This window comes from Liolophura sinensis, chromosome 6 (assembly GCF_032854445.1).
Source record: "Liolophura sinensis isolate JHLJ2023 chromosome 6, CUHK_Ljap_v2, whole genome shotgun sequence".
Classification (NCBI taxonomy): domain Eukaryota; kingdom Metazoa; phylum Mollusca; class Polyplacophora; order Chitonida; family Chitonidae; genus Liolophura; species Liolophura sinensis.
Window position 1 is genome coordinate 49,260,103 of NC_088300.1, and position 10,819 is coordinate 49,270,921.

At 38.7% G+C, this 10,819-nt stretch overlaps 1 protein-coding gene across 4 annotated transcripts in view; it reads left to right on the plus strand.

Moving 5' to 3' along the window:
• LOC135468083 (C-signal-like) overlaps nt 1-8,454 on the plus strand; it is a 24,076-nt gene extending 15,622 nt beyond the window's left edge. For 2 of the 4 annotated variants that reach the window (XM_064746132.1, XM_064746131.1), the window contains exons 2-4: nt 1,067-1,395; nt 2,869-3,034; nt 7,359-8,454. In XM_064746132.1, the coding sequence (XP_064602202.1) occupies nt 1,075-1,395; nt 2,869-3,034; nt 7,359-7,645 (774 nt within the window). In that variant the 5' untranslated portion in view covers nt 1,067-1,074 and the 3' untranslated portion in view covers nt 7,646-8,454. Of the gene's footprint in view, nt 1-734; nt 800-858; nt 1,396-2,868; nt 3,035-7,358 lie in introns of those variants that run through there. The other 2 variants (XM_064746133.1, XM_064746130.1) reach the window with 2 other exon arrangements.
• The last annotated feature ends 2,365 nt before the right edge of the window (nt 8,455-10,819 follow it).

Sequence of the window (10,819 nt, forward strand, 5' to 3'; positions counted from 1 at the left end):
AATTGAACAATATTTCTGACATTAATTCAGTCTTTAGACGATAAGGTAAATGCCAGGATGTTAAATAAAGAGTGGGATCAGTTAACTCGCTGAATTAACGAAAAGTGAGACTATTAGCCTTGAGTGTAAATGTAATTTAATGGTATACAGTGTATCTGGTCACATTATCTGGTATCTGGGAAGTCATTGTAGCTTATACTGTCAAATAGTAACAGGTTGAGTTACTAAATTTCCTAAAGGCCTAAATTTCAGGCTGATAGAAAAAGGCACAATAATGCATGAACTGTGTGTGACCATATCAACTGTCTATTGGTATGCATATAATTTATGATTGATACAACAAGACATGATAAACTATGAAGGGTGTGTAACCATGTAGAAATATTTATAACTCGATGCATAGGCAATAATGTGAGGAAATCCTGATTCAACTCTTTATTTGTGTGTTGATTTGATTGGTGTTTTATGCTGTAATCAAGAATATTTCACTTATTCGATGATGGGCATCATTATTGTGGGATTAAAACGAGCAAAGCCTGGGTGAAACTCACAACCGTCTGCAGGTTGCTGAGAGACATTTCCATGCACGGCCGGAGAAGAGGCCAGCATGAGCTGAACTTGAAATGAGTGCGACCACATTTGTGAGAGGCTCCTGGGTCATTGCGCCATGCTGGCATGCTAACCACCTTGGCCACGGACCCCCCAGATTCAACTGTTTGAAAGTTGCAAAAGAACGATCACATGTGCATGTATTACTAGTTAACTGTCATCAAGTCAACTATAGTATATAGTAACACATGTAAGTATATTTTCATGCATGTTGATCAGATAAGAGGTGAAAGGCCAAGAAAACACTGTAATTTGAATGTATTTGTCTCAAGGCAACATTGATGAGGGGTTATAAAATTTTAATTTCTAAAGCCCCAAAACAAGCTTTCAGATTGTTTTTCATATTTTGATTGAAACGCGAAATTGGTCCCAGAAATGTACTTCATGCTAGTATTTTCTTTGTCTTCAGACTTTAACATGCCACATGGTTTTGTAGTGTCTGTGTACCTCTATACAGGCTGCAGGATGGCTGTGTCACTGGTTCAGGGAGCTAGCAGAGGCCTGGGTCTACAGTTCTGTAAACACCTCCTGGCATCCCCTTACATGTCTGCAGTGATAGCAACTTGTCGATCTCCAGAGTCTGCCACAGAGCTACAGCAGTTGAAATCTGACCACAGGAACAGTCTGATAGTGGAAAAACTTGATGTGAGAAATGTGGATGATATGATGTCAGTTTCTGAAAATGTCAGGAATAAATTTGGTGGTCTGGACTTGTTGATAAACTCGGCAGGCATTTTGCATCCTGCTGGAAAAGGAGAGACAAGCTTGAAAGACGTGCTGTTTGAGGTAATAACCATGAAGTCAATCATGTGTCCATTGTGCAGTGGTTTGTCTGTCTGTCTGTATGTTTGTATTGTTTTGTATTTGGCGCTGTGATTTTTTTTTCTGGATATGTAAATACAGAAGCAGCGGTGTGTCATTGCTCACATTTGTCCAGCTCTGCAGTTGCCGTGATAAACAGATCGCTTGTTACCCAGTGTCGACTGTATGAATTCATGGTTTTGAGCACCCGGATTACTTGCAAGGATAAGATGATAAATAACATGGAGCTAAATGGCCAGAATGCTGATTTTTGCCCATCCTGGAAGTTTAAAGTACTACTGTACTACTGAAACTATCATATTTGAAGACACATTCTGATTACCTTTTCAGAAAGAATTTCTTACCTAAAAGCTGTTTTTTTTTTATTTCTTATGCTTAAATCAGTTTTCTTTGTTTTCATCTCCATTACATGACCTAAGAGTGTGGTATTGATTGTCTCAGAGTAGCTATGACATCACTACAAAACTGTGAAAACTGTAAATCTTCAAGGTTTTCAACCTTGAAAATGCCACTAAAAATGGTTTCTTTGTGTCATTAAAGATGCAAATTTCATAAAACTGGCAAATTATTTCTCTACACCCCATAGTTCTTCCCATAGAGGTGGTTGAAATGGTTGAACAATTAGGGTAGATAAGGCAGGGCTTTTAGTCCAAGGTACAATGTAGGCCTACAACACTCAACTGTTTGGCATGTTTTTGTTTGTGAGCTACAACTTTCAAATGTTCTCAATTTTTGGTGGACACATAGATACAGAGGTGACAATGTATCTCTCCATCATGATCAAAGTCTCAATATTTATCTACTACATGTATATTTATATATTTATTTATTTATTTGATCGAAAATTTATGCCCTACTTAAGAATATTTGACTTATATAGTGGCAGCCTGCATTATGGTGGGAGGAAACCGATCAGAAGAAAGGGGAAAGTTCAACCCATGACCATCCACAGGTTGCTGGCAGGTACAACTAAAGAAACGGCATTGACAAGATGCTTCTGAGACCCCTACTGCATGTTTAATGATATAGGAATATATTTGTTCATACATTCTGACACTAAGGTCAAACTGAACTCTTGTTAAAACTGCAGTATAAACAGGTGAATTAGCTTTGAATGCCACCTGAAGAACCAGCTTTCCAAACAGGAAAAGCTTCTTTTAGTTTTAGGGTAAAGCAGAGAAGAATTTCCAAGAGCTAAGAAGAAAATGATTGTTTTAAAGCCTTTACCTTCTAAAACTGGCAAATTATTTGAATGGGAAAGATGTTTGTTTGTCTGTTTTATTTCAGAACATCTCTTCAAGTTACAGAAACCCTTTTTGTCAAGAATACCTCAGGCCAATGAACTGTTTACTCCCATTAAGCTGTTTTTCTTAAACCACTCCCTCTGAAATTGATTTTCATTGATGGAAATGTAATTTTTTTTGTCTGAATTTTAAGGATTTACAGCTTACAATGGGAACAAATGCTTTTGGGCCATTACTAATGGGCAAGTACTTCAGCACCTTGCTGCAGAATGGCAGAGGTTTGATTGGTCATTCTGACAAGGGTCACAAGGGAGTGATGGTGAACATCTCAGCCAGAGTTGGCTCAATTCAGGATAATGGTGAGAATTATGATTGTTGGCAAGTGAATTGGCATGTTGCCAGAGATTGATTGAGGTCAAGTCTAGGTCAAGTCTAGGTTATGAGACAGTATGCTGTTGGTGGTATGGTGTCAACTGCACACAAATAGTTGGATGGTAATCTAAAGACCATTTTTTTTTGTTTAATTAATTGTGCATAGCATTGACAGGAAGTGAAGAGTTGCCCAGAAAAATGTAGAGATAAGGGAATTTAACTTTGTATAAGTTAACTTTGTATAATGTTAGATGAGTGAAAAAATCTTACTGCTGTTCTTTTAGACTTATGGTCTGTTGTATTGCTGCATAAAAGGATTTAAAACTTTATTAAAAAGGATCACAGTAATTATCCTAGAATTTCACAGAAATTGTGTCTTCTACATAAAATGCTACTTTTGTTGCTGAAACTTAAATTTTTCCAGACAAACCTAGAAACACCTTTCTAGCTTAGATCAATGAAACATGTTCAGAATTAGGCAAAATGTGCTTCTTCGTGATGGGTAAAACTTTACGTCATTTATCCTATGTAAATGTTGCCCTGTAAAAGGTTATACTGGAGAAGAACTAGCCTTAACCAATGAAACGGCTCCAATTTGGCTGGTTCAGCTGTGGGTTAAATTCACATTGTTTGTCAGGGTTTTTTTTTAACTTGGATATCAATAAGAGAATATATATGTACAGCTTGATCTGAAGCCAAATGAGTTTAATTGTATACATGTCATATTTGACACTCACTTGAGTCATTTACTCATTTGACTGATGATTTTTTCGAATTTTGTAAAGGCCAGCAGGATTGTTTGACCAAGTGAATCTGAATGAATGAATGATTATGGCTTAACGCCACATCGGCAATATTTCAGCCATACCGTGGCGACCAAGTGAATCTGAAACATCTGGTTTAGCAGTAGGGCTAGTGTCATTGATTTCAGCAATATAGTTAGGTAATGATCTTCCCATTAAACAGTTTAGTTAACTCAGGCTGTGGCCTCCTCCTCAAACTGTTTAGTTAACTGAGCCAGTGATCTCTCCGTCAAACTGTGTAGTTAACTGAGACAGTGGTCTCCTCAAGCAATGTAATTAACTCAGGCAGTGATCGCCTCATCTAACTCTATAGGTAACTTAGGCAGTGGTCTCTTCGTCAAGTTCTGTAGTTAAATGAGGCTGTGGTCTCTTCATCAAGCCCTATAGTTAACTCAGGCAGTGGCCTCCTCATCAAGCACTGTAGTTGTCTCAGGCAATGATCTCCTAGTCAAGCACTGTAGTTAACTCAGACGGCGGTCTCCTCATCAAGCACTGTAGCTAACTCAGGCAATGTTCTCCTCATCAAGCACGTCAGTTAACTTGGGCACTGATCTCCTCATCAAGCACGTCAGTTAACTCAGGCAGTGGCCTCCTCATCAAGCACTGTAGTTGTCTCAGGCAATGATCTCCTAGTCAAGCACTGTAGTTAACTCAGACAGCGGTCTCCTCATCAAGCACTGTAGCTAACTCAGGCAATGATCTCCTCATCAAACATGTCAGTTAACTTAGGTACTGATCTCATCAAGCACTGTAACTAACTCTGGCAATGATCTCCTCATCAAACATGTCAGTTAACTTAGGCAGTGGCCTCCTCATCAAGCACTGTAGTTGTCTCAGGCAATGATCTCCTAGTCAAGCACTGTAGTTAACTCAGACGGCGGTCTCCTCATCAAGCACTGTAGCTAACTCAGGCAATGATCTCCTCATCAAACATGTCAGTTAACTTAGGCAGTGGCCTCCTCATCAAGCACTGTAGTTGTCTCAGGCAATGATCTCCTAGTCAAGCACTGTAGTTAACTCAGACGGCGGTCTCCTCATCAAGCACTGTAACTAACTCAGGCAATGATCTCCTCATCAAACATGTCAGTTAACTTAGGCATTGATCTCATCAAGCACTGTAGCTAACTCTGGCAATGATCTGCTCATCAAACATGTCAGTTAACTTAGGCACTGATCCCATCAAGCACTGTAGCTAACTCTGGCAATGTTCTCCTCATCAAACATGTCAGTTAACTTAGGCACTGATCTCCTCATCAAGCACTGTAACTAACTCTGGCAATGATCTCCTCAGCAAACATGTCAGTTAACTTAGGCACTGATCTCATTAAGCACTGTAACTAACTCAGGCAATGATCTCATCAAACATGTCAGTTAACTTAGGCATTGATCTCATCAAGCACTGTAGCTAACTCTGGCAATGATCTGCTAATCAAACAAGTCAGTTAACTTAGGCACTGATCTCATCAAGCACTGTAGCTAACTCTGGCAATGATCTCCTCGTCAAACACGCCAGTTAACTTAGGCACTGATCTCATCAAGCACTGTAGCTAACTCAGGCAATGATCTCCCCATCAAACACGCCAGTTAACTTAGGCACCGATCTCAACAAGCACTGTAGCTAACTCTGGCAATGACCTGCTCATCAAACATGTCAGTTAACTTAGGCACTGATCTCATCAAGCACTGTAGCTAACTCAGGCCATGATCTCATCAAACATGTCAGTTAACTTAGGCACTGACCTCATCAAGCACTGTAGTTGTCTCAGGCAATGATCTCCTCATCGAACACATCAGTTAACTTAGGCACTGACCTCATCAAGCACTGTAGCTAACTCTGGCAATGATCTCCTCATCAAACACGTCAGTTAACTTAGGCACTGACCTCATCAAGCACTGTAGTTGTCTCAGCCAATGATCTTCTTTTCTAGCAGTGTAGTTAACTCAGACAGTGATTTCCTCATCAAACATGTCAGTTAACTTAGGCACTGACCTCATGAAGCACTGTAGCTAACTCAGGCAGTGATCTCCTCATCAAACACGTCAGTTAACTTAGGCACTGATCTCATTAAGCACTGTAGCTAACTCAGGCAATGATCTCCTCATCAAACACGTCAGTTAACTTAGGCACTGATCTCATCAAGCACTGTAGTTGTCTCAGGCAATGATCTTCTTTTCTAGCAGTGTAGTTAACTCTGGCAGTGATCTCATCTACTCATCAACATAGATACACAACACAAGATAGCTTTTGTGTAACCTACGGCTTAAGCTGGGAGATGAGGGATCAAACCCAATCAAAGGTCATACCAAAGACTTAAAAGATCGTATTTGTTGCTGCCAGGCTTGATGCTCAGCACCGAGAGGTTAGAGCAAGGAAACATGACCCTGAACAATGATTGGGCTGGTGTCAGTATAATGTGATTGGTGGGGTGTTATGTCTGCTGTACACAACACAAGATAGCTTTTGTGCAACCTATGGCTTAAGCTGGGAGACCAGGGATCAAACCCAATCAAAGGTCATACCAAAGACTTAAAAGATTGTATTTGTTGCTGCCAGGCTTGATGCTCAGCACCAAGAGGTTAGAGCAAGGAAACATGACCCTGAACGATGGTTGGGCTGGTGTCAGTATAATGTGATTGGTGGGGTGTTATGTCTGCTGTACACAACACAAGATAGCTTTTGTGTAACCTACAGCTTAAGCTGGGAGACCAGGGATCAAACCCAATCAAAGGTCATACCAAAGACTTAAAAGATCGTATTTGTTGCTGCTAGGCTTGATGCTCAGCACCGAGAGGTTAGAGCAAGGAAACATGACCCTGAGTGGGGGTGTTATGTCTGCTGTCTTTGACATGAGTCTGTAGTGGTGGTGGCATGGACTCCCCCTGCCTCAAGCAGACACAGTGTATGTACACATACCTAATGACTCATCATTGTCATTAAATGAAAATTGTTGAGTAAGATACAGAACCAAAAGCATACATTTTTTTTTTTTTAGGTTAAAAGTGACAAAACTGACATGGTGAGAATGGCTGTAGAAGTAACCCCCAATTTTGAAACTATTTTTAAATTAGTTATGAGATCTGATATAGGTGTATATAGATTAGGATTTAAAGCAACTAATGGGGATTCAACGTGGACTTCTAACTTCCAGATAAATATGGATTGAAGAAAACAGCAATGGGGTTCAGAAATTTATAATTCTGGAAAAGTAGTGATGGTTATTTATCTAATAGAAATCTGGAAGTTGTATGTGTGAGAGAAAGGTGTTACCTCAGGATGCATATGTGGTCACCCTGAGTCATGTGTATGGTGTTGCCATGACAGCATGCAGCATGCAAGCATCATCAGTGATCCTATTTACAAAAAAGGTTAAATGGGAAGAGCCAAGTATCATCATCAAAATCTGTACAATAAGCCCTGGTCAATTGCACAAGCCCGTTTATTTATCAAAAATTTCATCTGCTGATGGACTTTTTTTGAGTGTGACAATATCTTTGTTTTATTTGGCAGCTTTAGGAGGATGGTACGGTTACAGACTGTCTAAAGCAGCCCTCAATATGGCCACAAAGACCTTGAGTATTGAGCTAGGGCGTGGGCGAAATAAGGTTATTTGTGTTAGCCTACATCCTGGCACTGTAAACACGGAGCTCTCCAGACGATACCATAAGGGGGTGCCCAAGGACAAACTCTTCTCAGCAGAACACTCTGTTGCCTTGTTGATGGATGTAATTAATACTTTACAAGTAAAGGATTCTGGAAAATTTTTTGATTATGCCAGGAAAGAAATTCCATTCTGAATTCCATAAATTAAAATCATCGGTAAATAATTAGTTAGATTTGAAGAAATGTGTAATTCCATTCTCAGCACTGATCTTGCTTTCTGCATCTCTCTATTTGTCTCACTTATTCACAGAGAGGTTATATGTTTGTTTTCATTGAATTAATTCTAAGTTGTCTTTCTGACTAAATATCTTGTACCAGTACACTTAAACCATTGAAGGTCATGTCAACAAGGTCTATTAGTGGAAAGACCACTTCAAGTTGAAGAACACAAACAATGAATAACTCCTCAGCCGATAATTTATCTTAAACTAACTTATGTTTTGTGGAATTTATTTTACAAGCGTTAAAAGCTAGGGATAGATTCTTTGTGTGCATGAGGGCACATTTGACTAGTAAATTTCTCAAGCATTTCTTCTGTCACTGAAAATGTAAGTAGAACATGGCATCAAATATTACAAGTAAGGGTTATAAAATTCTTATTACAAAACTGATACTCATATTTTTTAAAAAGATTTCACTGTAAATTGTAGAGAAAATGCTTGAGAAGTTACTTATTGTATTTGATTAGATATATTTTACTACAAACAGAAAAATGTATAATTAGGGCTATATATTTCCATGTTGCTTTATTTCCTTTGTAAGATTGGGCATTATTTATCATGTATATGTAATTTGTTATTGCAAACATTGGCTCAATCATTCCATTGAAACGTATTTGATTAAAGCTTGTTTTTTGCTGCCATGTGTACAATTTTGTATTAAATGGCGCATTGTATGATTCTTGTTTTTGTTAATAAAATGTACCTAGCGATGAAAATGCAGCCAGGCCTCTTCCTGAAATGTGTTATACGTCTCAGTTAAAAGAGGTTATACGGGAGATCTTTGGAGAAAAACTCCAGTCAAATTTTTGCTAAAATGATAACCATTCAGAAATATCAGCCTTATTTGTGCATGTGCTACCGTTCGAAATCATATAAAGTTTCTAAAAATGGGTCGCATTATAACTTTTTCAAACTACAGACTGAATCATTTTAACACTATCATGATATAGTAGCCAGATACAAGTCTGATAATAATGTTACCCATTCTTGGCAAATGGTAAAATACAGAAAATTTGATTTGATTAGCGGATATGGACTTTTTACTCTTCTGTACATCCTCTTTAAAGAAAAATGTGTTGGCTACACCGGCATCCATGGATGATACTTGAACAGGTAGCGATGATCTGCTGTGTACTCGCTTTCCAGGTTTTCTTCACTTTCCAGTTGAAGCCTGACATTTAAGGTTAGTTTTGACTCAGTTTGGATTGTTAATAATTTGTGTCAAGCTTTAATAATACTTTTAATGTCTTAAACAGCTGTCTGCCTTCACCACCAAACTTGTAGTAAAACATTGTGAACCTATAACCAGGACTGCAGCAAACACAGGAGCCGCATTGTTTTATTATGGCGATGTCTGTCTTCACTATCTATATGTTCTGGATGTTATACGTCATACAAAACTTTTCGTGGCAACGTTGCGTCAAGAGCATTTTACCATGGTAATGTAACGTATATCTCTTCACTGAGCTTCACCATAGACGATATCACTGTCATTTTAACCGTAAACAACAAACTTTCTTGTAAATGGATGAATAATACACCGTGACATTTCTTTGAGTTTCAATGACTGTGCCATTCTGTTGGCAGTGCAGACCAATTGTTTTCGTCGGAGCCCAATGAAGGATGATGAATGCCAACAATGATGAATGTCGTGTCCGTAGCTGCATGTAACAGTCAAGTCAGTGGCATCCAAGTCCTAATTTTCCTGACAGCAAATGATTCAGTATTTTTTCTGCAGTTGTAAAAGAACTATTAATCCTCTTAAAGAACCTATTATTTCTGGTTTGTAATCCTTCCCTAAATGTACATCGGTAAGCGAATACTGTTCAAAGGCAGTGGTGCCATTTTTGTCGTGAAATTTAATCGTGGCCATGCGGCAATATGCAAGATATATGCTCCATTTTTCTATCAGGTCAGTTTAGTGGTCACTGTCTCTGTGATGAATGTCGTCATTGTAAACCTGTCATCACCAGAAGATATTTGTACTTCAAATACAAAACAACAGACTGCGAAATGGAGAGTGAAACTAGAGCAGAGACCTAGGCCTATTGGTTTGGAATGGTCACACCTAACAGGTGATATCCAGCCTCTTGACAATTTACAGCAGACGTTACGGCGATTGCACTAAATAATACTGGCGATTCCTCATGACCACAATGACGTAGGCCTACATCGATCACACATAGTCCAGTTTGTTGTCACCAGGATTCCACAGTGCATGTATGTAGGCCTACGTCAAACTAAATGAGCTTTAATGTCCACACCACACTACATCTATAATCTCGCTCGATTTCCATTACACAGACATGATTAAATATAACAATTGAAATGATTTACTCTCGGACTGATGGAGTTCTCCAGGAATCCAAGATGGCTGATGGGATTTCTTAATTAATGGCTGGGCTTAGACTTAGGATATGTTTATCGTTATTTCAGGCAAGTTGTGGAAAGGTGCCAAAAACTGTTCTTCACTAATCAGTTGCATGTGGTGTAGATACCTGCTTGGGATTAGCCGCTTTGGAGTGGAGATAGGAAATGTCAGAGTTTACTCTGTCGTCTTAGCAACAATTGAATATTTCACACGTGCACAGAATAGGCCTGTATGCAATCTATACTAGTCTGTAATGTAGTTTGGAGAAAAGGGTAGGGAAAAAAAGACAGAGTATTGTGACAAAATGCTGCTAATGTAAATTCTGTTTGTAAACAAACACTGTTGTTGTAGAAAACTGTTTGTTGATGAGTGATGTATAGCAAGTGCTCAAGAGAAAAATCAATGTAATGACAAGTTACATAAAGCAAATCAATGAGTATAACTTTCGGGGAATGGTCGATGATTGAAGCTTTTGTAGGATGCGATGTTACTCACGGCGGTGGTTACACTATATTGCGACTGTTCGTCTATGTTTGCTAGTAAAGAAGCCTATTATGTTACATTTGAATGTTAGCCGACATCATTGTATTTATTTCTCTATCTATCATTATTTTTTGACTGGTGTTTATCGTGTTAAACTTTTCTACTTTTCCATTAATGTGGATGAGGTTTATGAGCGGAGAAAACATTTTCGTAAGTTTTGTTGTTTTGTATAT